Consider the following 25,941-nt stretch of genomic DNA (forward strand, 5'->3'; position numbering starts at 1 on the left):
CCTGCAGCAAAAAAAGCAGCTTTCTCTGCAGCACGTGTAAATAGTGACCAAAATAGTGCTAGAGTGCGCTGATTAGCGCTGTCTGACCCTGCTCTAATCTTCCCTTGGGATGAGAAGACATGAGTGAATGTCCTCTGGGCAGGTGGGCACATGGGGGGATTCAGAAGCAAGGGCTAGAGGGGCTCGGGGCTGTGTGCCCGCCCTGGAACAAAGCTGGTGCATCTGCGCTGGGCTGAGCCAGCTAACACTGGCCAGGACCCCGGTGAAAGCTGGGCATGGATACTCGGAGAGGCAGACACAGCATAAAAGCCGTGGGAGACACGTCCTGGCGCCCACAGCCTCCCAGGCTGACAGCCCAGACCGCTCCGGTCTCCTCACGTCAGTCATGCTCGCTTTTCTGGCATCTTCTCTGGTGTCCCAGCTCTACAGGAAGGCAGGCAGGTGACACACGACCCGTGTGTTCTGGTAGCTCTCGGAAACTCACAGTGGAGGTGGGAGCGGAGGGGGCTTCTGCAGCAGACGGTCGTGGTCGAGGGTGTCACCAGCTGTGCAGACAGAACCTGCTGATGTGACTGACATTATTACATAGCCTTCGAAATTGCTGTCTGTATTTTGGGGAGCTACCAGCCCAAATCTGCAGAGAATACAAATTATATTAACTTTAGAAACAAAAACATAAGCAAATCTAAATATAGCCACTTAAGGAAAACCTATACTGTCTAAAGAACAATTTAGAAGTTATTTTGAGCGCTATGTGGCATTGCTGCGCTCCACACCAGCTTCTGACAAAACGCCTTCCCAGGTGACGGCAAAATGCACACATTTCATGAATTCGGTCCGTTTCTCCTGCTTGGATCCTCTGGGAGCTGTTCTTCCTTCCAAGTCAGTTACTTTCCTTCTTCCCTCAGCTCCCCCAGGGAGCTAAGCCACCTCCCCTCTGACAACGGCCACTGCTCGCGGGGGCTTAGAGCTCCTTGGCCACGCTCGGACAGGAGTCTTTGGGCGGCGGTTCTCCAAACCTTGAATACACTCTTCACGTAAATTATGCAACCATCTTCTACTTTGTCTTCTCCAAACAGGCTCTGATTCTCCCCAAGAGAACACGTCCCTTTGAGCTCCAACTTTCAAGAGTGAAAATGAGAGCTGGGCCCAGACAGCCTAATCCGGCTCCAATGTCTCTCTCCGCCTCTCCCCCCGCCCCTCCTCCTCTCCTGTCTCCGTCTCCCACATATTTAAACACAGGTGTGTACACACATGTAAACATGCACATACATATATTTTCATATTCCTGCTCACGGTGTAAATACATAACATTTTTACTGGCAGTGACATCTAATTTTGTTTGGGTTGTGATAACCCAACTGACTAAAGTGTAAAAAAGTCAACAAAAAATACAGATATTTTACAGTATTCTTTCTTAGGAGAAGGAGCTTCTATAGAGTATCTGAAATGTTTACCACTGACGTGGTGACTGCTGGCCCTTGACGTGGAGATGCACTTAGTCTGTGCTCCCGTCCGCTGCCTCTCCGCTCAGCTGTGGGTTCAGAACGCGGGCAGCTCTGGCCGCACCCTCTCCCTACCATCTCCGACAGCCACATGAGCACAGGGTCTCCACTAACCCCCACCCATGTCCCTAGTCACCCTCTCAGCTCCTTCTTGCCCTCTCCTCCGAAAACCTTCACTTCACCTTTGTTTTGACAACGCAGTCCATGGCTCTATCTTGTGTCTTCATCTTATTGTTTACAGTTGGTGCACGTCTGAAATCTTAGACTAAGCAATCCTATATCTGACCTGGCGGAAGAGACAATATCACCGTAGATTCGTGTATAAGGAAACAGTGGTGTATTTAGGCCATAAAAACAGTCCACTCTGGTTGACGCTGCAGATCACACAGGGCAGTGAGGATCGACTGGAAGCGTCTGAGTCGGGGGTGACACTCTCGGGCCGGTTCAGACACATGGCCGATGGATCTGCTCTCGGGGCGCAAGGGAGAGCTGGATGAAAGGAAGCAAGGGGACTCAGGAGAAGCCCGGGACGGGGGTGGTCAACGCAAACCAGATAGAGGTGATGCTGCTAGAGAGGAGAAGGTTAAGGCAGCTGGCTGTGCAGGAACAAGGAAGGGAGAGTCAGCCGAGGGGCTCAGTGTAACCAGAGTCGCCCACAGTGAGACTGGGGAGCAGATGCACAGAGTTCTAGATCCAGGGAGACCATCTGTAACTCAGCCTGGCCTTTGAGGGGAAACCGGCATCAAAGTTGTGATTCTTCTGCAGAGCAGTCAGAGGTGAAGTTGAAGGGACTTATATTCCCCTTAGTAAACACGAGTTTACTAAGGGAAAAATACAGAGAAAAAAATCAAGAGCATTGTGTACAATTTATATGGTTGGCCCAAAAGATTTGGATTTTTCTGTGATATCTTATGGAAAAATCTGAATGACCCTTTTGCCCAATCCAATATATTTAAAGCTCCTGAAGAGGAAAGAAGAGCCAGTGAATACAAATGTGGAAGACATTTAAGTGGAGTGTGGAGCAGATGGTTATCAGAACCCCAGGCTTCATGCCTGAAGCGTCTTTCCCATCGTCACCAACACAGTCTCCACCATGATCCCCACCACTATCCCCTCACGATCCCCACCATGATCCCCACCAGTATTTTTCCACCATGATCCCCATCATGATCTCTACCATGATCCCCACCATGATCCCCCTATGATCCCCACCACGATCCCCACCACTACCCAACCATGATCTCCACCACGATCCCCACTACTATCCAACCACGATCCCCACCACAATCCCCACCAATATCTCCACCACGATCCCCCCCGCCACCAGTACGTCTAATATGAAAATAAGCAGGAGGAGGTTGACCCTTCCTAAGAGTGTAGTTTTGTTAGTTGGTGGATGTAGATGCCAAATTCATTTCTTCATTCAGCAAACATTTACCGAGCGCTTATTGTTTACCAAATACTGAGCTGGACTCTGGGTATGAAGCAAAGAACCAGAATGGAATGCTTGGTGAGTAGAGACTGGTGCGGCCCTGCTTCCCAGAGGGTAAAGGAGGTCCACACAGGGGGGTGGGGGCGACTCAGGTTCATGTCAAAGTTTGTATCTGGTGGAGGAACTGGACTTGGAAAGGCCTATTTGACCCTATGTGCATGAAATTCAGTGCTGTGCTGTTGTGAGACCAGACCTAACATTTATCACAAAGCTTCTACTGGGAAACGCATTTCCATTTGGGGTTCAGGGCAGATGTCTGCTACAGCTGCTGTGGTGGTGTGTGTGGTCGATTCAAAACTTGGGGGTTAGTGGTAGAGACGAGAGGCGGGGTCACCAGACGTGGAGAAACAAGGATCAGAGGCCGCAAATGACAGGCATTCGGTGACAAAGTGATCCCAAGGGCCTGGTGGGGCAGGAGAGTCACAGGAAACCCCAACCTCACCCCTGTGCTGCCACCACAGGTCTGGGCTCCAGAGATTACCTGTTGTTGCCTTAACTTTCCAGTTGAAAATCGGGTTTATACCTACAAAGCCAGTCTCTAAACAATGGTGCAAATAATTCAAGCCTGAAGACATTCTCATCTGTAGTAAAAGTTGTATTTACATGTTCCATTTTATTCCTAGAAAAATGCTAACCTTTATGGCTGTGCTCTCATTGGGAAATATAATTTGCTCAGCTAAATAAATATGTATATTTTAGGACTTCTGACTACATCACACTTAAAAGTCTTTACCATGAATTTTAAAACTTGCCTTGCCCCCGGAAACAGCCTTTGAAAGGCTGCCGTGTGCCTCAGGCAAGCGGCCAGCCGGCCAGCCCAGAGCTCACAGCTCACACAGGCTGTCTTTAAACTCTAATGATCTCACAGAGAGGAAAACAGGTCAGTCCCAGAAGAGAGAGGAAAACTCCAAAGAGACACTGGAACTAGAACAAAAATAAGGTTTTGAAACTGATTTGACGACTTTCAGAAATGCCACATTATGGTTACTGTAGATAATTTTTATCTATTCTTTTGATTAGTGGTTTTTCCTCTTTGGCTTTTGGCTCCAGGGCTTAACCTAAAGGCGGGTATTAGAAAGTCCATATTCCTACCCAATGTCCCCCAGCATAGCAGCTGTGCTTTACAGATGCCATACATAAATACAAAGCATGGCTTTGAAAACATTTTTTTGGGTCCAATCCCTTTTTCCAGACTCTCCGGCTTTCAAGTTTTAATTTTCCTGCACACGACTTCTTGGAAAACTAGCAGTTAGAGAATCTGCACCCCAGTGAAAGCATGGCGGCTGAAGGTGAAAACGTTTCAAAGGCCGCAGATATCTTGGCCAGGAGGAAATAAGAGAGGTAAGAATGAGAAGATGATTTCTCTGTCTTGCCCACCGAGGGTCATGTAGGCAGGCTGACCTGATAACCATTTGGAGGCAGTGAACCTAAGAACTAAAGGAAGCAAAAATATTACTTTTGCCTATAAATATTTTTTCTGACAACTTTTCTCTATTAATATAATATTAATTATATAAATATAATTTGACTCCTCTCAATTCTCCCTACTTGGCTAAGCAAACATCCTAAAGTGTAAAGGTGATGTTTTGCTATAACTTAACTGGAAGTTGCATTTACCATTTTAATTTCAATCAAATATTTACTGTTTTTCTAGAGAATATAATCAGTGATTGAATTTTTGCAAAGCGCCTCCTTCAACTCATCCTGTTAGGAACACAGCCTCTTTCCATGGACCCCTTAATTTCAATGTCTATTTAATTAGTAGTTAAATATGTATTTGTATTGAATGTTATTGATTTTATTTTGGGAGAATGTAGTTGAACTTTTTAGGGGGACCTATTTCTTTATGCTTATTAATAAAACACTAAAAAAAGAGTCATGAAATAATCTAACCTGAACATGATGAAACAGAACGTGGATAAACATCTGAAGGAGAAAGGAAAGGAAGTCCAGCTCTTCAGGGCTTCTAGTCAGAGCTGTGGTTTCTCCCGTGGTCATACACGGGTGAGGGCTGTCCCCAGTGGTTGCGTACAGATGTGAGAGCTGGACCATAAAGGAGGCTGAATGCCGAAGAATTGATGCTTTTGAACGGTGGTGTTGTAGAAGACTCTTGAGAGTCCCTTGGATTTTAAGGAGATAAAACCAGTCAATCCTAAAGGAGATCAACCCTGAACCTTCATCAGAAGGACTGATGCTGAAGCTCCAATACCTTGGCCACTTGATGTGAAGAGCCAACTCGCTGAAAAAAAGACCCCGATGTTGGGAAAGACTGCGATCAGGAGAAGAAGGAGATGACAGACGATGAGATGGTTGGAAGGCATTTCTGACTCAATGGACATGAGTTTGAGCAAACTTCGGGAGACAGTGAAGGACAGGCAGGCCTGGTGTGCTGCAGTCCATGGGGTCACAAAGAGGCGAACACGACCGAGAGACTGAAGAACAAACAGCAAAGACAGACTAGGGGTTGATCACTGAAAAATGAGAGTCAAGAAAACGTTCTCTTCTTGGGGTAAAGCTTGTAAGTATGATTGTTTTTTTAGCCCTAAAATCTTGTTAAGTGTTTCTGCTTGAAAAGTTCAGAGAAATGCTCAGAATGGTTTGCCTCAGAGACACAGAGGGGACAGAAGAGGAGGGTCTGAGGAGGCACCCAGGCGTGTCGCAGCGGCTGCAGGGCTTCAGAGACTCTGCCGAGGCGAGGCTGCTTGCTTTCTCGGTGTGTGTGCTGCCAAAATTTTAAAAAATTGATATAAGTGATCTTATTTACAAAGCTAGACAGACTCACAGATTTTGAAAACAGACTTAGGGTGCCCAAGGGGAAAGGTCGGGGGAAAGGATACACCAGGAGTCCGGGATGAGCGCAGACACACGGCTGTATGTAACAGAGGTTCTCAACCAGGACCCACTGGCCAGCGCAGGGAACTGTGCTCAAAGCTCTGCGCTGACTTATGTGGGAGGAGAAGCAGAAAAAAAATACGTACAACTGGGTCACTTCGCTGCACACCCGAGACCAACCCAACAGTGAAAGGAACTCTACTCCCAGAAAACTTAAAAAACAAAGTCTTTCTAAGAGGAGCTCTGTCTCTGCTGACCATGCAGCCCGCACTGAGGGGACGCTGGGCCTGGCTTTATTGGCAGTGACCACTCGGTGAGCTAGCACGTGAGCGCGGGGTGACCACGCGGCTCGGCTCCGGGCTGGACTCGACTGTGGTGAGCGGCCCTGAACCTGCTGGGGCTGGGAGTCCAGGGGGAGGGGCAGAGAGGACAGCTGCCAGCATGCCCTGTGTGCGCACACTCCCGTGTCCGCACTCCTGCGTGCGCACTCCCGCATGCGCACTCCCGCGTCCTCACTCCCGCGTGCGCACTCCCGCGTCCTCACTCCCGCGTGCACACTGCCGCGTCCTCACTCCCGCGTGCGCACTCCCGCGTCCGCACTCCCGCGTGCGCACTCCCGCGTCCTCACTCCCGCGTGCACACTGCCGCGTCCTCACTCCCGCGTGCGCACTCCCGCGTCCGCACTCCCGCGTGCGCACTGCCGCGTCCTCACTCCCGCGTGCGCACTGCCGCGTCCTCACTCCCGCGTGCGCACTCCCGCGTCCGCACTCCCGCGTGCGCACTCCCGCGTCCTCACTCCCGCGTGCACACTGCCGCGTCCTCACTCCCGCGTGCGCACTCCCGCGTCCTCACTCCCGCGTGCGCACTCCCGCGTGCGCACTCCCGCGTCCTCACTCCCGCGTGCGCACTGCCGCGTGCGCACTCCCGCGTGCGCACTCCCGCGTGCACACTGCCGCGTCCTCACTCCCGCGTGAGCACTCCCGCGTCCTCACTCCCGCGTGCGCACTCCCGCGTCCTCACTCCCGCGTGCACACTCCCGCGTCCGCACTCCCGCGTGCGCACACTCCCGTGTCCGCACTCCCGTGTGCACACTGTGGGGAGAAAGAGCCCACAGGTGGGCCTAGAGCACGGAGCCCAAGTCGGTCTCGGGAGGCCACCGTCAAGGAAGTCTTTCTGGGGACAGGCATCTGAGAGGAGACGCAGACCGCGCAGGAGTGGGCGGGGCGGGGCAGACTGATGCAGGGGCCGCCCACCTGGGTGCGCGTGCGTACCGGGAGGGCATGGCCGGGCCTACAGGGATGGCTGGGGATGCGGAACCTCCTGAGCCTGTGAGAGCCGGGGTGCATTCCTGGGCCCCCAGGTCTCCAAGGACCTGAGAAGTGAAGGGGGCTCCAGGGGTGGGGCGGGGACAGGAGGGGCCAGCCTGGGTGCAGTGCCTGCCCAGAGTCAGGGCAGAGGCAAGACCCCAGGGACTGCAGCCCTCCAGATTCCTCTGTCCATGGAATTTTCCAGGCAAGATGACTGGAACAGGTTACTATTTCCTACTCCAGTGATGTACCTGTGCGTGCTAAGTCACTTCAGTTGAGTCCGACTCTTTGCAACCTCATTGACCATAGCCCGGCAGGCTTCTCTGTCCATGGGAGTTTCCAGGCAAGAACACTGGGGTGGGTTGCCTTTTCCTTCTCCACCAATGATGTATATGTGGACTTATTAAGTAGAAGCACTATTCTCCACGCTGCTCAAGCAGTAAGCCATTTACTTCTCACTGTCATTCCCACACATTTTACTGTAAACTGTTTCCTGACATCAGGAGAGTGGGGCACAGAGCTGAGGGGACTTGTCTGAGGCCCCACAGCTTCTAGACGGTGGAGCAGGGTTCGGACCCACACACTCCCGGCTCCGGAGTCCATGTCAGGAAGGCCTGCCCACCTCTGAAACGCAGCACACGCCAGCACGTCAGGGAGGATTCTTCCAGTCTCAGAAAAGTGAAGCAGATGCAATAGAAAGGTGGGACTTTGCTTCATGCTTCCCAGTTCAGCAAAGGTTAGAAAATTGCTCAGAGGAACCCAGAGCCGGCCATTTCCAGTCAGTGTCTTCCAAAAACACAGCAGGCTGCTGTGTCAACAGCTTTCCTTCGTTCACTGACCATAGAAATAGAGCCGTCGAACCCAACGGATCCTTAAAATATCCAGCCTCTTCTTGGAAAACAAACTGTCACAAATCAGTCTTGGCTTAAGTGTCTGTAGAGCCCAGACCTGCGAGACGGCAAGGAGTGGTTATGTACCAGTTTCCTTCCTTTGGAACGCTCTTTAAATTAGTGAGGGGTCCAGAAAGTTGCTTCTTGAACCCTCACCTCTATTCTAAATTGACCTTGAATATTCTGATTCCAAGGACACTTGGTGATAGTTTAAAAATCATAGCAAGCGACAGAGCCAGCCATTGAGGGAAATGTTCCTTAAACATCCAAACAAGCGCTGGCTTCACTGAGCCCCTGGCCAGGGGGAGTCACAGGAACCATGCATGACTGTGAGGAGACACTTCATCCGTTCTGGCAGCTCATGTAGATTTTAAAGTAAAATGTATTTTCCTTTATTTCCATTTTCATGTGTGTTTGGATACAGTGAGCATGAGGGAAATGCTGAAGAGGTGGAAGCCTGGGCTCAAGGCCTGATGCTGCCAACAGCTGTGTGGAAAGGACCACGCCGCCCCCTCCGACGGGCTCAGGACTTTAATTTTGTGGAGCGGGGTGGGGATGAGGGTAGGAGAATGCAGGTAGGGGCCGGTTCTCTCTGACTCTTTTCCACTTGAAGATACTGTTAATCAGTGAGATGTTATGGGACTGGGCTGTAGCTGGTATAAAAGGAGGCGGTTTCACAAGAATCCACTGTATTTAATACTCTGCTCATTAAGCTTTTAGAATAAATAAACAATGGATTTGAACAGAAAGATGGTGAACTCAAGTAGAAAACCACCATCAGATGAAAAGAAATTAGAATAACTTCTCAGCCAGAGAAAAGGTAGCTTAGGATCGGAGCCCAGGATCAGTGTTAGTGAAAAGGCTTTGGGCTGAGGAGGTAAACGGTGGATGTGTCAGTGAGGCCATGATGGGGCTGCGGCAAAGCTGACCCTGTGGAGGAGACCCGCTGTCCCGCCCGGAGGAACTGGAGGTCAAGTGTACACCTCTGGGGTCTCCAGTCCAGCGTGTTTTGTGCTCGGTCACTTGGTCATGTCTGACTCTCTGCGACCCCACAGACTGCGATGCCAGGCTCTTCTGTCCTCCACTATCTCCCAGGAGCTTGCTCAAACTCATGTCCATTGAGTCAGTGATGCCATCCAACGATCTCATCCTCTGTCGCCCCCTTCTCCTCCTGCGCTCAATCAGGGTCTTTTCCAATGAGTCAGCTCTTGGCATCAGTTGGCCCAAGTATTGGAGCTTCAGCTTTAGCATCAGTCCTTCCGATGGATATTCAGGGTTGATTTCCTTTAGGATGGACTGGTTGGGTCTTCTTGCAGTTCCAGGGACTCTCAAGAGTCTTCTCCAACACCACACTTCAAAGGCAAAAATCCTCTGGCGCTCAGCCACCTTTACGGACCAACTCCCACATCGGTACATGACCGCCTCGTGTGTAATCTTGGTCACACGCTGTGTTCGAGGAGGAAGACATGCCCGATGTGGAAAGTGAACCTCCTCATGATGTTCATCGTGCTTGTTAGTCAGAACTTGTTCCTCGTTCCAGCAGGAGCCCAACCACTTCCACAACCTTCCCCTGGGAGACGTGTACTTACAAGGTGCTGTTTTATTGACTATCTCAAAGAAAAAATCAGGTCAGACGCAGACGCTGTAAACAAGGATCTGCAGATACTATTTAAAAACAAAGGGAGCTAGATAAACCAGCTTGGAAAATAGAGAAGTGAGTAAATATATCTCTCTGAGGAACACGAGTGTTTGCTAACATTTGAAATAATTGGCTTTTTGAGCAATAATGGAATATTGCTGACAAAAATAATTCCCTGCAGGGAACTGGCTGTCCAGCTGAGGTCTGGTCTGAGCTCGACGGGAAGACAAGTTTACTGGGAAGAGCTTGAGAAGGACCCAGCTCTCGGGGTGAGGAAACACAGGCCAGCATCGCTTTTGAACTTGGAATGAATCTGCCCCAAGGAATGGCAAGGATATATGATGGAAAAAGAACTGGGAAGAAAAGAAAAAGTAACGCTTGCTTCTAAGAATGCTGCTGCTTTGTTTTATGAACTAGTCTATTTGTTTTGGCTGCAACTGAACTCAAGAATGTTCTCTGCATATTTCACAGTGTAGTTTACAGACATCAAAGGAACAATCTCTCCTTTCATCATTATTTACACATAAAAATAATGCAATTTGTGGTGCGTGTAAGATGTTACTTCTTAAAAACCTCTCGAGTCTAATTTATTAATTGCTTGAGATTTAAAGTTAAACAAGGGTGAGATGCAAATCATATGTTACTCTGAAATATGTTACCACCAAATCTTGGTTTATTAATGAGATGTTGAGCAGTCATATGAATATTTATTTAGGTGGTTAGAGGGCTTCATGAAGGATCCTGGAGCAAGTGACAGAAACATAAAAGCAAAAGGGTTTTGCTTCTCTTGAAAAAAATGGGGGCTGTGTCTTTGTTTTTAATTCCTCTCTTTCCTCTATGCTTCCAACATTAAAGCATTCCTACAACCCACTAACCACCCCGATCTCACTTGCTCCAAATCTCTAGTCTCAGCTGCTATGACAGCAAACGACTCCTGCTGACAGTCCTGGAAATGACATTTTGGTCTTTTTCGATGGCATGATGACATCACATGAATTTTTTCCTCATTATATGCTTTTGGAAAATTAATTATAAAAACTAGGCTTATCCTTGTTAATTTACTGATTTGATTTAGTTCCCTAGAAATTCTGTGTAAAGTTAACTCTCTACATGTTCTATTTCTTTAATGCAACAAATCCCCTAAAAATAACACTACATAAGTGTAAAGCAAAATGAGCAAGGCCTGTCTTAAAATTTTTCCATGATTTACAAGGCACATTTAGGAGAATCAGTTATGATAGTACAACTGCTTATTATTCACAGCTTCACTTTTTTTTCCTAAGAATGTATAACTGTTGAAGAATATATGTATATGTAGATACGTATATATTGCATTGGCCAAAAAGTTTGTTCCAGTTTTTACATAACATCTTACAGAAAATTCCAAATGAGCTTTCTGGCTATCCCAATATATGCATTCTATCTTTTTTTTGAAAAGTATACACACACACATACCAATACATACATATACACATATACATGCAACCCATTTCCATTTTTCATTGGATATCTATATCCCAACCTGTACGTGTCAATGTAGGATCACGTGAAACACAGTAACAAACGTGTATGAGTTACCCACCTCGTCAAGGTGGCCTGTGCTTTCATCATTTTTGAGACCCGTTCAGGCAATTTTAAATGTACATAATGTGCTGCATTCTGAATTTTCACTGACTACATATTGGAAATCTTGCCCCACTTTCAAAGGCAGATCTACTTCATTCTTTAATTGATGCTCTCGAATTGTGGTGCTGGAGAAGACGCTTGAGAGTCCCTTGGACTGCAAGATCAAACCAGTCCATCCTAAAGGAAATCAACCCTGAATATTCACTGGAAGGACTGATGTTGAAGCTGAAGCTCCAACACTTTGGCCACCTGATGTGAAGAGCTGACTCACTGGAAAAGACCCTGATGCTGGGAAAGACTGGAGGCAAAAGGAGAAGGGGGCGGCAGTGGATGAGATGGTTGGATGGCATCACTGTCTCAATGCACACTCTGGGAGACAGTGGAGGACAGGGGAGCCTGGCGTGCTGCAGTCCGTGAGGTCATGGAGCATAGGACACTTAGCCACTGAACAACAGCAAAGTGTCTCGTTGCTTTCATGTAGCATCACTTATTTCTCCCTATCTTTTAGCTCAAATAAGGCTACAAAGATACTGCAGAGCTTTGCAAGTGTATCCACAGGACACACTCCCATGAGTGGCACTGAAGGTTCCAATCATGTGCGTCTGACGGCAGCAGCTTCCATCACACCGACTTCCAGAGCTGGCGCTGATTTGAACTTCCAGTGACGATGCATCATTGGGTACTTTTTCAGGGTCAGCATTCACGCCCATCAGGTAGCAGCCAGGCCCGTCACAATTCTGATTTACAATTTAAACCAGGGATGAGAGTCAGCCGCTCCTCACACGTCTACTGGATCTCACTTTTCGTCTGTGAATCTTCGTCCATAGCTTTGCTCTTCTGCTCTATCCTGAAGCTCTCCTTGTGAGGCAGGGAAACCAGTGATCCAGGCCTCCTCTGGCAGAGCTCCTCCTGCTGGGCGGAGCTGAGAGCCTCCCTTGCTGAGACAGCAACGGACACCATCGCGAGCTGAGAAGGGCTCTGAGTAGGGTCCTATCGGAGGAGTAAGGAATGCCTTCGAGGACTCCAGTGAACGCTTGAGATAAATGGCAGTGAGGGCAAGAGGACAAAGACGAACCCGAAGTGTCTAACAGGAAGCAGCGTGGCTGGCAGGTGGGGGTGGTGACCCCGCTGGGCGGGAGGGAGGAGCCGGCTTGGAGATGCTCACTCGAGGCTGCAGTTACTAAGTGGGAAGCGGTGGTGCGTCTCCGGCAGAAGATGGGAGCTGTGGGGCCCGGCCAGGATCAGGCGAGGCTTCCGGCGAGCGTCTCAACAGAAGTGACAGCCGGAGTCACAGGGGAGATGAGCTCGCTGTGCCGGGAGAGGGTCTGCAAAGCCCAGCCCGGACCAGAGGACACCCACGTGGAGGGCGCGAGCCCAGTAGAGGAGGCTCGCCAACCAGGGGCGGCGTGAGCTCCCTGATCCCGGCAAGGAGACTGCAGCCGGTGGGCTACATCTGCACCCAGCCTGTTCTCCTAAATAAAGTTTTATTGGAGTCCAGCCGCGCCCACTTGTTAACAAACTGAGGCTCGCACAGCGCAGCACCAGGAGCCGGATCACTGTGACAGAGACTGTATGACCCCAGAATAGTCACTCTCCAGCCCTTTGACGGGGAAAGTTCTCCAAGCCTTGCTCTAGTGGGAAAGTTGTGGGTCAATATGGTCAATGCTGCATGGAGTTGGGGGGGCACTAGAGGTGGGAAAACACGGATTCAGACCTCAACAGCTACATCATGCTGGGATTAGAAAAAGGGCCTGGGGAAGAGCTGACTCAATGCCTCAGAGAAAGCAGAGCAGGAGGGTGCCCGGTAGCTCGAAAGCGAATCAAGGATGGTGGAGAGCCATTCATCTACTGTCTGTCCTTCCAACCCCGTCCTGGGGAGGTGGACGGTCCTTGCAACCATGGGGACTGGAGCTTGAAGGCTATAATACACAGCAGTCATTCAGTCACTTTAGCTGTGGCTGCTTAGGTAACGATGAAATCACACATTTCAGGTCATCATACTGACTTTGAAACAGCTTCAGATTAGTTCAGAATTATTAAGGATGAAAATATTTCCAAACAGTTATTTGTTAATTTTTTTATACGTTAAAAAAAAGCTGAAGGATGCACCTATATTCCAGCATCTGAGGAACCAGAGCCGTTCTCAGTTTGGCCCACGCAGTGGTTGCGGGACCCATGCGGTCCCTGACGACTCTGCTCTTCCACGGGGCACAGGCGTCAGCGGAGGAGCAGCCCCTGCTCCTGCCTGTGTCTGCCCTCCCCAGGCACTCTCACACTCACTCACCCAACTCTGCTCAGTTCCCTGTTATTGTAACACACAGACCCGGCTCCAGGGGCTAACAGTGCTCTTCATAGTGCTTGAAGGATTTTCCCACTGAACAAATGACCTTCAATACATCTTTAAGTAGAGCAGAGATCTGCCAGAGAACAGAGCTGGAGGAGAGGCGGGGCTGGGATACTCATGGGGAGACCGCTGGCCCCTTCTCTGCTCCCCCATCACCGTGTCCCACGCCCGCCACATCCAGCCCACTGCCCAGAGCACCCTTTCTGGAAAACGGTGCTCCCGCCTGACGCTACTCGGACTAAACGGCTGTTTTCCTCTCTGCGTGGGCAGGCAAGTCACCTTGGGTGGGATGGAAAATCCATTTCTCTTCTTGGCATCATTAATTCCAGCTCCAGAGGACACCGAGACAGTGTGCCCTCCACGCCCTCAGGACGTGCACAGGGGAGACGAGAATTAGATGGTGAGCAGGTTCCAGGCAGGGCTGTCTGATGCCAGGCTCCAGGGTTGCTCCCTGTTTCTCAATGTCAATGAAACCCCGCAATGAGGTCTGTAGTTTCATTCTCTGGGAAGTGGATTCTGGTGAGCTTTCAGCACAGCAAGAATTGCCCAACCTTATGAAATGCTCTTTCCCCTCCCTCCAGCCCTGCTGGTAACACAGACCAGATTTCTCGAGCCCCCTGGCAGTGACCTTTCCTCATAAACTCCCAGGCAGTGGCCAAGGCAGAGGAGCATCCTAGCTCTAAAATCTCTTTTCTGTGCCTGCGAGCGAAAATTTTACAACACCTCTCTGCGATGTGAAATCTCCACTCGGACATCTGGCTTCACAGCGAGGCACTTTCAATCCACCAGCTTCAAAGAGAGGACTCGGCCTGGGGGGTGCCCGACGCCGGAGGAGTGCTCCTGGTCCTCCTGCAGAACCGCCTCTGCCCACATCCCCTGCCAACTGGTGTGAGTTCAGGGGCGGTGCTGACAGCCGCTCAGACGGCTGGCTCTGGTGGGCAGCCTGGGGTCTTGAGAACAGAGATGCTGTGTAAACGCGGCGAGGGGGTTTGATTAGAATCTGCCTAGGAGGCAAAACACAAATCTGCCAGCGCAAATCTCAGCCATTCTCGGGTATCTGCTACCACAACACAAAGCATTCACGAGCTTGCTGCCACCAACAAAATAACTTGAGAATGAAGTGATGTGATTCCTTTCCAGAGCCTTGATTTAAGAGGTAACATCGGCTGCTAAAGAATCTGCCTGCAATGCAGGAGACTTGGGTTCATCCTTGGGTTGGGAAGATCCCCTGGAGAAGAGAACGGCTACCCACGCGAGTATTCTGGCCTGGAGAATTCCATGGGCTGTATAGTCCATGGGGTCACAAAGAGTCGGACATGACTGAGCGACTTTCACTTTCACTTTGCATCATTCATTTATTCAGTCTATTTCTAGAACTTCCACAGAAACAAACCCAGCAGTAAGTGCTTGCGCTCAAGAAACTTAGGGTCTGCTTGGTGATAGAAGGAAGCAGAATCTGGGCACGACCTCCTCTTTGCAATCCCCAAATCCTCTCAGGACCACCAACTGTTTTGGAAGGTGCGAGGGGGTCTTCAGTTTCTGTCCGTCCCGTTCAGGGCATCCGTATGCGTCACTCTGCACGTGGGTCTGGGTGCTGCGTGCTGTTCCCACCCGTAGATAAAGACCAGCTGCACGTCCCCTCCCTAGACGTGCAGACCCCAGTGTGCAGAACATGTCCCACAGCACGGTTTCGGAGGAGGACTTGGGGACAGCATCAGAGTGTGGTGGAAACCTCACTAGAGGAAGGAACAAATCTGGCACGAGCTTCTCACCCAGACACGTCACAGATGACGACACTGAAACCCTAAGGGAAAGGACTCTACACGGAGCCCGTGTTCACCACAGGGAGCGCGAGGGGAGACGGCAGGCTGTCGACACGGTCAAGAGAAGGGCAACGTCTAGACAAACGATGCCCAAAGGTTTCGGCCTCTGGTCCCCTTTACACTTTTAAGAAATTTAGAACCCCAAAGAGGTTTTGTGTATGTGGGTTATATCTATAATATTTACTACATCAGAAATTAAAATCGTTGTTGTTCAGTTTGCTAAATTGTGTCTGACTCTTTGCAACCCCGAGGACTGCAGCGCACTAGGCTTCCCTGTCCTTCACCATCTCCCAGAGTTTGCTCAAACCCACGTCCATTGAGTCGATGATGCCATCCAACTGTCTCATCCTCTGCTGCCTGTTACCTCCTCCCCCTCCTGCCCTCAAACTTTCTCAGCATCAGGCCTTTTTCCAGTGAGCTGGCTCTTCACATCAGTTGGCCAAAATATTGGGAGTTTCAGCTTAAGCATCAGTTTTTCCAAGAATGTTCAGGACTGATTTCCTTTAGGATTGACTGGTTTGAGCTCTTTACTGTCCAAGGGACTCTCAAGTGTCTAGTCCAGCACCAGAGTGTGAAAGCATCAGTTCTTCAGTGCTCAGTCTTCCTTACGGTCTAACTCTCATGTCTGTACATGATACTGGAAAAACCACAGGATACGGACACCAAATTGGGACAACTCCTTCCCCAGGATGACATGCCGCTGCCCCCAGGCCCTTTAAGGCAGTGTGAACTCAAAGAGCAGTCAGCCCAACCAGCCTGTAAGCACCCTCTGCTCCAGCTCTCCCGCCCCTTCCCTAGGCTCCAGAAAATGCAGAGACTCTACCAGTAAGTGTTATATGGAGGGGAGGTTCTCTGCGCTTCAGAGACAGTTGATATGGAATGCTTAGCATTTAGGGGGATCCTGGTTAAAAGCAGAATTTATCCGTGTTAATCTATTAAGCTTAATGATAAAGACAGACTTCTTCGGGAATCCCCTAGAAAAAGCAAACGACCGACCTGGGAAAGCTCAGCCCTTGCCGAGTTTCCCCACAGCAGTTTTATGTGCCAGGTGAGCAACATCTAAGTTTTCAGGTGAAAATGAAGATAAGGACACTATGTCCATCTCGCAGGTCATTCAAACCTAAGTGTTAATCAGCAGACTTTTTTATAACTGTTTTTAAAGACTTTTTTTATACAGGCCACTTTTAGTCTTTACTGAATTTGTTACAATATTGCTTTTGTTGTTTTTCTGGGGTTTTTGCTGTGAGGCAGGTGGGATCTTAGCTCCCCAACTAGGGATCGAACCCTCACCCCCTGCATCGAAATGTGGATTCTTAACCACTGGATCACCAGGGACGTCCCAGAAGACATTCTTAAACATGGAAAAACCCGGGGAAGGCAGCACCGTGAGTCTTGAAAGAACCACTTGCCCATGAAATCCAGCCCATTTGGAACCACATTAAAGTAGGAAGTTCAGGGGTGGGAGTGTGGAAGGCTGATTATAAAAGGCCTAGTGGGAAGCACCACATCCTTTAAAGACAGTGTGGCTATTAAGTAAGGTTGCAGTTAGAGACAAACTGTGTGAGTGTCATAAACCCAGACAGTGTACACCCCAGGCGAGAGGCGTGAAGAGGGTCAAGGGAGCACGCATGTTTTTCTAATGAACTCAGTTTTCAGCCAAAACTCAAATTCTGCCCCAAAGTTTAACAGTTCTTCCTGTTTAACTCTAGATTCACCCATCTGCTGAATTTAAGTAAAATCAACTTGAGATTTTTCTAAGCCGAACACAAATACAGACTCTAGAGTGTTAACCCAGTTCACCAGTCCATCTGGTTCTCCTTTCTCCCTGCAACAGTCAGGCACCTGAAACGACCTCGCCTGACTGCTAAGGCGGTTGGCTACTTCTGAGTGATGAACTTTCGGTGACTTCAGGTATTTTTCCCTTTCCCCACTGCACTTTGAATTATTCATGAGCATATGCCATTATCCATTTTTACAAAAACAATGGAGTAGATTTTCGTAAAACAAAACGAAAGAGGCCACGCAGGGTCCTGGGCACTGCAGCCCAGCGCACTTCCGGGGGAAGCAGCTGACAGCCGGCGCCCGCCTCCGCCCGCACTCCCGACGCGAAGACTCGAGCGCCCTAGCAGCTGTTGCTCTAAACCCCGGGTTCTGGGGCGGCTTGTTAGACAGCAGCGACAGATCTCTTCAGAAGCTCGACTCTAAGCTGAGGATGAACTGAAGCCGTGAACAGCGGTGAGCACTTTTGCTCTCGAGGCCGGGTGTACCTCAGCGCAAAGGATCTGCTCGTGTGACCGTGTTTCTAGAACTCTCTCTACGTCCCAGGAGGTCCCCTCCACAGCGCGCTCCCCTCCTCGTCTCCTAGACAGCAAGGCTCATGCCCACTGTGGGTCTCACCTGCAGGGTTCCCTGACGTCCACCTCTGAACTCCTTCAGGCCAAGGCGTTTTCTTTTCTAGCAAACAATTTTTACCGTCTCTTGTTGTAAAAGTGTTGTTAGAACTAAAGTATGGGGGGGGGGGGGAACACTTGTATACCTGTGGCCAATTCGTGTTGAGGTATGGCAAAAACCATCACAATATTGTAATTATTCTCCATTAAAATAAATAAATTAAGAACTGAAGTATAGAGCTAAGAAAGGAAAATTACCACAAATTCCACCACTAAGAGTATCCACCAGCAAAATACTGACACATAACTCCAGCCTTTCTTCTGTTTATATGTACTTTCTGGGTGGCAAAGACAACCCCTTCCGTACGTCATGCTGTGTAAGTTGCGTTTTCACTGAAAACAATCTCGTGAACACCTTTAAGACCCTGAAGTACCCTTCTGCGGCATCGTTTTCTGCACTGCTCCGCTGTCGGCTGACGTGCTGGGCTGAAGAACAGCACGCAGAGGAGCCGGGATGCTGGTGCTGGGCGGCCTTTCCCGCAACGGGAGCCCCGCGACAGGCGAGAGCGCGAGAAGGAGCGTCCTTCTGGCTAAGGCTCCGGGCGCGCCTTTACCTGGAGACGGCATGTCTCTGGGGTGACTGAACAGTGAGAGGTACTCCGGGCTGTTCTCCAGACTGGCGACCCTGTGAGCGGGTTTTTCGGCCTGCTGGACACACCTCCGTTTTCGCCTAACGCCTCACTGTGAGGAAAGGCCCGCGTGCCCTAACCCACGGGGGCCCTCCGACGGCCGGCTCGGCCTGCCGCTGGGTCTAGCGCCTTCCCCATCCTCCAGCCCGGAAGGTGGGCAGACGCACGCTTCCTGTTCTTACGGCGCTGCTGACAACCGACATTTAAGTACATTAATACCTAACACTACAAATAGTAGGTCCTCATCAGCTTAACTTGAATGTATATGCAGACAAAGGTACTTGGTCTCAGAAAACTATTTGGTGACTGTGTCTCTGAGTATCTAACTCCATCCGTGTATCTGCGTCTACAAAACAAACACGACTAGAATGCCGAGAGGAACAACTGCTGCAAAGGCGCTACCCGCCTTCAGGTGGCCGGGAAATGAGAGCAAGGTCTCCCAAGCTCACCGATGCACTCGGGCCCTGACTGCTGTCACAGGCAGTGTGGACACGGGGCTTCTGTGCACGGTAAAATCGCCAAGGCTCTCGCGTCAGAAGACACTGAACCTGTCCTCGGTGGTCACTTCACCGCAGAGCCTTGACTCTTCCATCTGTAAGATGGGGCAGTGGAAATGCCTCCCTCGTCAAGACTACTTATAAGACTTAAATGAGACAGTGCAACATGGGATGTATGGAAATGTTTGGCAGAGAGCCTGGTACACAGTACTTGTTGAAGAAATACTAGCTATCATTCCTATTATTTTTTGTGACATAGCCTTTTAAAAAAAAAAAAGCAAGGCAACAAGTGTTAACACATTAACACTGATATAGGTTAGTAAAAAAAAATTCATGCACTTCAACCACAGCATAAATGAATGAATCAAAACTCAAGCACACCTTATCTACATTGTAATTTTAATTATTTTCAGGTATCTAAGTTTTGCTCATTATATACTATAAATATATATGTGTGTATATATATGTGTGTATATGTGCGTATGTATCCCGTGCCTCCGTGCTTAGTCGTGTCTGTCTCTTTGAGAACCCCCCTGCTCCTTTGGACTGTAGCCCACCAGGCTCCTCTGTCCTTGGGGTCTTCCAGGCAAGAATACTGGAGTGGGTTGCCATTTCTTTCTCCAGGGAATCTTCCCAACCCAGGGATCGAACCTGTGTCTACTGTGTCTCCTGCACTACAGGCAGATTCTTTACCCACTAAGCCATCAGGGAAGCCCAGTGTATGTGTGTCAATGTATGTCTGTCATCATTTAACTTCAACTTCAGTCTTTATGATTTGATGGTCGGCTGGAAATTAAGATCAGAAGGTTTTTCCCTCTTAACAGGTAAATGGATTACAACTGCAAAAATAAACAAAACTAAGCAGTTATATGAATTATATTTCTTTCAAGATTTTTTTTAATCTTTAAGAAACAATACTAGAAATTATGTTGTTATGGAGTAAATTGATGTTTTCCATTTTGCATATGTTGGGATCCAATTATTTATTTAAAATTTGGCAATTAACTACAACACAGTATTTGGATTTCAAGTGGAAAAGAAATTCACTTAAAATGAAATCTTTATATGCAAAATAGTTGAAAGAAAGTAGTCAACTTAGTTCATACAAAGCAAAAGAGTTCTACAGACCAATGTGGACTTTTTCCTGCATTTATAAATGAAAATTCAAAGATTTTTTAAAAAAATTATCAGAATATTAAAAAAGAAACACGTTTTTGTGTCTCATCACATGTAAGGGGGAAAGAAACACTCACAGATGTAAAAACTCAGGGAAAATCTCATGAACAACAAAATACGGCCTCACCCCTGGTCAGGAGGCAGGTATACTGGCCTCAAAGGTTTTGTCCACATCTTAAGATTTTTTCCTTCTATTCACCGCTGTCCAGGCGTAAGGGGTTTTTATGAAAAAGCAAACTACCCTGACACTGACTTTCCCCCAAATCATGCGGACGGACTACAACAGGCCAGAAGAGAGAAAGATGGAGGGACTGGGCAGAAAAGGCGAGAGAAAGCCCAAGCGCTCCTTTTCTTTTTCTGCGCTTTGTGTTGATGTGATTCACCTACATGCGCTCAGCACCGTTGTAACAAAGTCAAATGACCGAGAAATCATCTTCTGCCGGGGATTCTTTAATACACGCTTTGTTCTCTTAGAATGTTACTTATAGTCTGCGGACGCTCATCCTCACATTAAACCCCGCAAGACGCAGAGGCTTTCATCCATGCTCTCTGCGGTGAAGTCAGGACGACGCTGTCCTGTGACCGCGGATGGGCCCAGGGGCTCACCCAGCCGACGGAGGCGGGGCCGCCACAGAGCGGGTGTCCGCCCATCAGACACCCGCAGGGTCGGGGGGACGCGGTGCGCAGGGGCAGATAAACTGGGGCTGCCTGTGCGTTTACCCACCAGCGGTGCCAACGCGCTCGCTCTGGCCAGAGGTGGCTCCAAGGGGCCTAGGGTGGACATGGGGCGGCTCTCAAGCATGTGTCGGCTGTGAGTATGCTGGGCTTGTGGTGTCTGTCCCCGTGGGCACGTGGCCTCGCAGGGCCGGCCGCATCAGAGCCCAGTGCACGCGAGGCCGGCAGGCGAGCTGGACACCGGTTCCCGCGGCTGCCTCGCCCGCCGGCAGCCACACGAAACCGCCTTACCTGGACAGCTCGCTCGTTCTCTCTGATCAGCTGCTGCTTCTCGTCTTCAAACTTGCGCATGACGTCCTGGAGCCGCCGCTCGGCCGCGAGCTGCTGCCGGCTGCTGTCCTCCCGCAGTGAGGAGACGGTGCCCTGCAGCTCGGCGATCACCTGCAATGAGAGCGCGTGCTGCGACTCCGGCCTCGGACACGGCCCGCCTCGTGCACCCAGCCTCCCCGGCGCGCTCGCAGAGAGGCGCGGCTGCAGCGAGCGCCCGCGCACCAGTGCATGAGACTCCACATGGGAGAGCTGTGAATGGTGAGCAACTGCTGAACCAAACACGCTTGGAAGCCGTTCCCACTATAACATTCCACAGTATTTACTCATCAGGGGAAAGAACATCTGCGATCCTGAAAATATGAAATGTGTCAGGATTTATTTTACCGAGAAACATTCTTGCTGGAGTGGAAAAGAAAAAAGCTATTTTGCCTTTCATAATCCTTTGAACTCTAATAACCAAAAAAAATCAGAGTCCATTCTTCATAGCCACCTAGTTCTACACGACGATTTTTGAGTGTGTGCTCACGCTCGTGTACTGTGTTAAGCACCTCCATTCCTGTGTCAGTTACTACTTAGCGGCCAGCACTGTCATCGCCTGCCTTCCACAGAGGGCGAAACAGAGGCAGAGAAAGAGCCCAGCGCGGGACCAGGAGACAGAGTCCGGACCGGCACCCGGGCCGGTGGCCGTACTAGGCGCTGTCTCTCAGCTAGCTCCTGCCCTGTCTTCCTCTGAAACAAGGTTTTGGGATTGACGAGGAGTTTATCCTGATATCGCTCCCGACAGGTTGCTTTCTTCCTGAGTCACATAGACTGCTGTGGCTTCTCTACATTCGAGGACTGGCTCTCTTCCGTCACTGGGTCCCCTCCGTGGTCTCAAATAACCGGGTGAGGGCCCTTTCTCTTTAATAGGTTTACTGGGAGCATTACTCTTCTTTGGGTTTGGATGTCTCCATTTCCTTTAAAATTCAACAGCAATTCAACAAACTTCCTTTCAGAATCAGGAAATGGTTTTCCCTTCTAATAAAAGAAAAAAGAACTTTCACCCTGCCTTAGGTCCTTATACTTTTGGGTCTACTGGAGAAGGGCTGGTTGGTGAGAAACACTGGACCACTTAGTTCTGTGATTTCCTTGAAGCCCAGTTTTTCAACTGTGTTTTGATAACAAAACTAGAGTACAGTATTATGAGGCAGCAAACAGAAACTATGGAGTCTTCCAGAAGCCAAGTCCTGTAGGAACATTAGCTCTCACGACCGACATGGACTTCCCAGGTGGTGCGAGTGGTAAAGATCCTGCCTGCCAAAGCAGGAGACACAAGAGATGCGGGTTCAGTCCCTGCGTTGGGAAGATCCCCTGGAGAAGGGCATGGTAACCCACTCCCGTATTCTTGCCTGGACAGAGGAGCCTGGTGGGCTACAATCCATAGGGTTGAAGAGTCGGACATGACTGAATGAGCACACGCACGCTGGCAAAAATAGAGCATTTACCCCAAAAAGGAACATTTACGCTTTGAGAAGTGCACAAGCTCACTGTGACTAAGTTCAACACTTAGAATTTGAAAATAATCAAATAGAAGACAAGTGTGAAATAAATTACAAAATATATTAATTTTTAAAATGCAAACTGGAATCTTCTGCAAGGAGCAGAGGGATTCATTTACTGAGAATGAAGATGTTTTCATCTGTTTTTTGAATTCTGATTAAATGTTTCCAAGTTGGCATCAATTCAGTTCATTCTCATAGCACTTCTACGAAACAGGGAAGGTTAAATTCTTAGAGTAAATGTCAAAAACTGAGGCACAGAATGATCAGCTCGCAGTCATAGAGCCAGAGGAGCCAGAGATAAGGAGGAGCCAGATTTCCTTGGCCCAAACATGAAACCCAAGATGGATATTTCATAAGAACTTGGGGCCAAATAGTAAAAATAACTATTTCAATGACTATTGCAGTGTTTCACGTTGAGTAAACTAAAACGTGGTAGAAGTGATAAACTGAGTTCTGTAGTGTGTTCACTATGCGTGTGTGTTTATTTCTGTGCAATTTCATTACGTGTCGATTTGTACATCCCTCACCATGATTACACGATGCATTGTTACAGCACAATTTCGTGTCTTTGCAAATTACTAAGATTTAGACTTGCTTCTAACTGACCAAGACTGAAGATAAAAAAAATTTGGGAGCTCTTCAAATGACCACAAGGACACAAGATATGTGTTTCTTCCTTTCAGAAGATTTATGAGATGCGTTCATCAAAAAGAAGTCACTGCATGTTTTGGAAGGAACAATAGGTGAAGGGCAGGATGTTCTGAAGGGAACACTCTTGCTTTTGTTAGAAAATGAAACCTTACATTCTTTGCGGGAACAATGAGATTCCTTTGGGAGAAATAATGAGATTATCTTTGGAAAGCTGCATTTTAAAACTTATGAAGATGATACAGGAAGAGTTTCAAAACACTTTAGATAAAATGCCTCAAAATGAAATTGTTTGAGAGGCTGACAGATGTGATGGGTTTAGAGAGGTGGCTGAAATGTGGGTAACTTTAAAAGCAGTTTTAGGTTTACTTTGAGACTGAGAAGTAATCACGCTAACTAGATTAATCAGGTCTCGGCTGTAGCCCTCGGTGTGAGACGGACTCTCTTCTCTTCAGTGCACGTTACTGGCACTCGATAGACATTGAAGTCATGGAACAATGATCCACAATTATATTATGATTATAATATAATATGATTATATTGAGATAATCTAGTCTTTTCATGAGGTTTCACAGGGCTTCCCAGGTGGCTCAGTGGTAAAGAATCCACCTGCTGATGCAAGACACACAGGTTTGATCCCAGGGTTGGGAAGATCCCCTGGAGGAGGAAATGGCAACCCACTCCAGGATTCTTGCCTGGAAAATTTCATGGACAGAGGAGCCTGGAGAGCTATAGTCCATAAAGAGTTGGACATGACTGAGCTCGAACACACAGTCTTTTCATAGACTAACAATGCAAAAAGTTTCTGAGAAAAACAAAATGCCACAACTCAACTAAACATCTACCCTGCATTAGCTTTAGAGGAAGTGAATTAGAACATTTCCACGTGGATATTAAAAATTAGTATCTGGGAAAGCAAAAGCAAAGTTATATGGAGCTAATGTTGGGAGCAACCTAACCACTGAAAGCTATGATAGTTCATCATTACTGTCAAGCAATTTCGACTCTATGAATTTCAGTGGTCTTACTAGGTCTCAAAAGTAACAGGGTTCAAAATAGAGGGTAGGCTTTCATTTTTAACTCTTGTTTTTCAGATCATAGTATAGTCAAGACTGTCATAAAACTCTTCTTTAAAGTACAATGTACTTGGCAGGGTTTGGCAAACACTGAAGATCCTGGAAGTAAGAGGGAGGGGGTGCACGTGCCCTCCGGGTGGCGGGCAGGGAGACGGAAAGGCCGGGGGCACGGCTGGGCACTGCGCCTGGGCTCTGCTCTGCACCAGCAGGGGCGCCGGGGGCCGTGGGTGGGCTCCGCCAGCAGTTCTGCGCACTAGCTACATTCCTGTAAGACGGCAAGGTTTCTCTTTGAAAAATGGCCACCAGGTAAGTCAGCTGAGTGGGGAAGACCACATGAAAGATGAAAAGGCAAGGTTAATATGTAGTATTAAGATAAAAAAGAACAAACATGCGGTTCTGATGGAAACGGTATTTGGGAATGTGCCCAGGGAGGGTGCCAGCATCACCATCGGAGGGAGCGTCCTGGGGGGGAGTCGGGGGGCACCGTCCCGGGTCTGCGAGGGTGCAGAGGCCACAAGCCCCGATGTCCTACAGCTTGATAAAATCTTAAGGATGAAGTAACTTCCTTCAAGGGAGGAAAATATTTAAAATGTTTTCCAAATTTAACCTGATGCTCCCCTAGGTACCATGCATTCATTACTAATGCGTTAATCTTACTACTTTTTTTTTTTTGAGAGAAGGATTTTAAAAAATCTGATAAGCAGTTAAGCAGCTTTGCTTTTGGCACTCCCCTCAGCTGAGATACACATTAGAGATTCCAGCAAACTATCTCGGGAAAACAGTGAAAGTCAGCCCACAGCTCCGGCTCATAATGTTTATTTTTAAATCATCCGCTTCTCTGAACTGACTGGGTTGTAGGCAGTGCTTCTCAAATGCCAGTTCCCAGATGGAAGCATACACGCGCACTCACACGCATGTCAAGCTTTACACTGTGGTGTGCAAAAGGAACGTTTGTCCTATCAGCCCATCCTGCCTCTTACGAGAAGGTCGGGCCGGAGGGGACCCTCTCTCCGGGGGTCGCCCTGCCCTTCACTTACGGATGGTGGTGGTCACGGCGTGCGACGGTGGCCACACCTGACTTCTGCTCCCTGCCTCCTGCACGTCCCTACTCGGGGGAATGGTCAGCACGCCACCGCCTCTCCAGATTTTGGAGGGAGGTTTCATCCATTCTTGAGCACCCCAAAATAAATTTAAAATAACCAATTTCTTGCTCCTCCCATTCTTTTCCATCCTCCGCCCCCTCCTCTCCTGTCCCTCGAGCTCCGGTGAGAACTCACAGCGTGAAGGCCTTCGCTGGGCCCTAGGCCCTCCCTGCACCCAGTGGCTCTGAGGGCACCGCTGCTCCTTGCTTCACAAGTGAGCGCAGGAACTCCGGAGGCGGCAGGTAACGGGTTCGCGGTCACCCAAGTGGTGGGGCAGGTATTCAGAAGGCTCAGGCATGCTTCCACACCACTCAGGTTC

The 25,941-nt window shown here is 48.9% G+C and overlaps 1 protein-coding gene across 3 annotated transcripts in view; it reads right to left on the reverse strand.

Moving 5' to 3' along the window:
* The window catches only part of CEP112 (centrosomal protein 112), a 309,494-nt gene that overhangs the window by 38,101 nt on the left and 245,452 nt on the right, over window positions 1-25,941 (reverse strand). For all 3 annotated transcript variants that reach the window (XM_061145040.1, XM_061145039.1, XM_061145038.1), the window contains one exon: window positions 21,177-21,326. In XM_061145040.1, the coding sequence (XP_061001023.1) occupies window positions 21,177-21,326 (150 nt within the window). The remainder of the gene's footprint in view (window positions 1-21,176; window positions 21,327-25,941) is intronic.

This window comes from Dama dama, chromosome 5, assembly GCF_033118175.1.
Source record: "Dama dama isolate Ldn47 chromosome 5, ASM3311817v1, whole genome shotgun sequence".
In the NCBI taxonomy this organism is placed as follows: domain Eukaryota; kingdom Metazoa; phylum Chordata; class Mammalia; order Artiodactyla; family Cervidae; genus Dama; species Dama dama.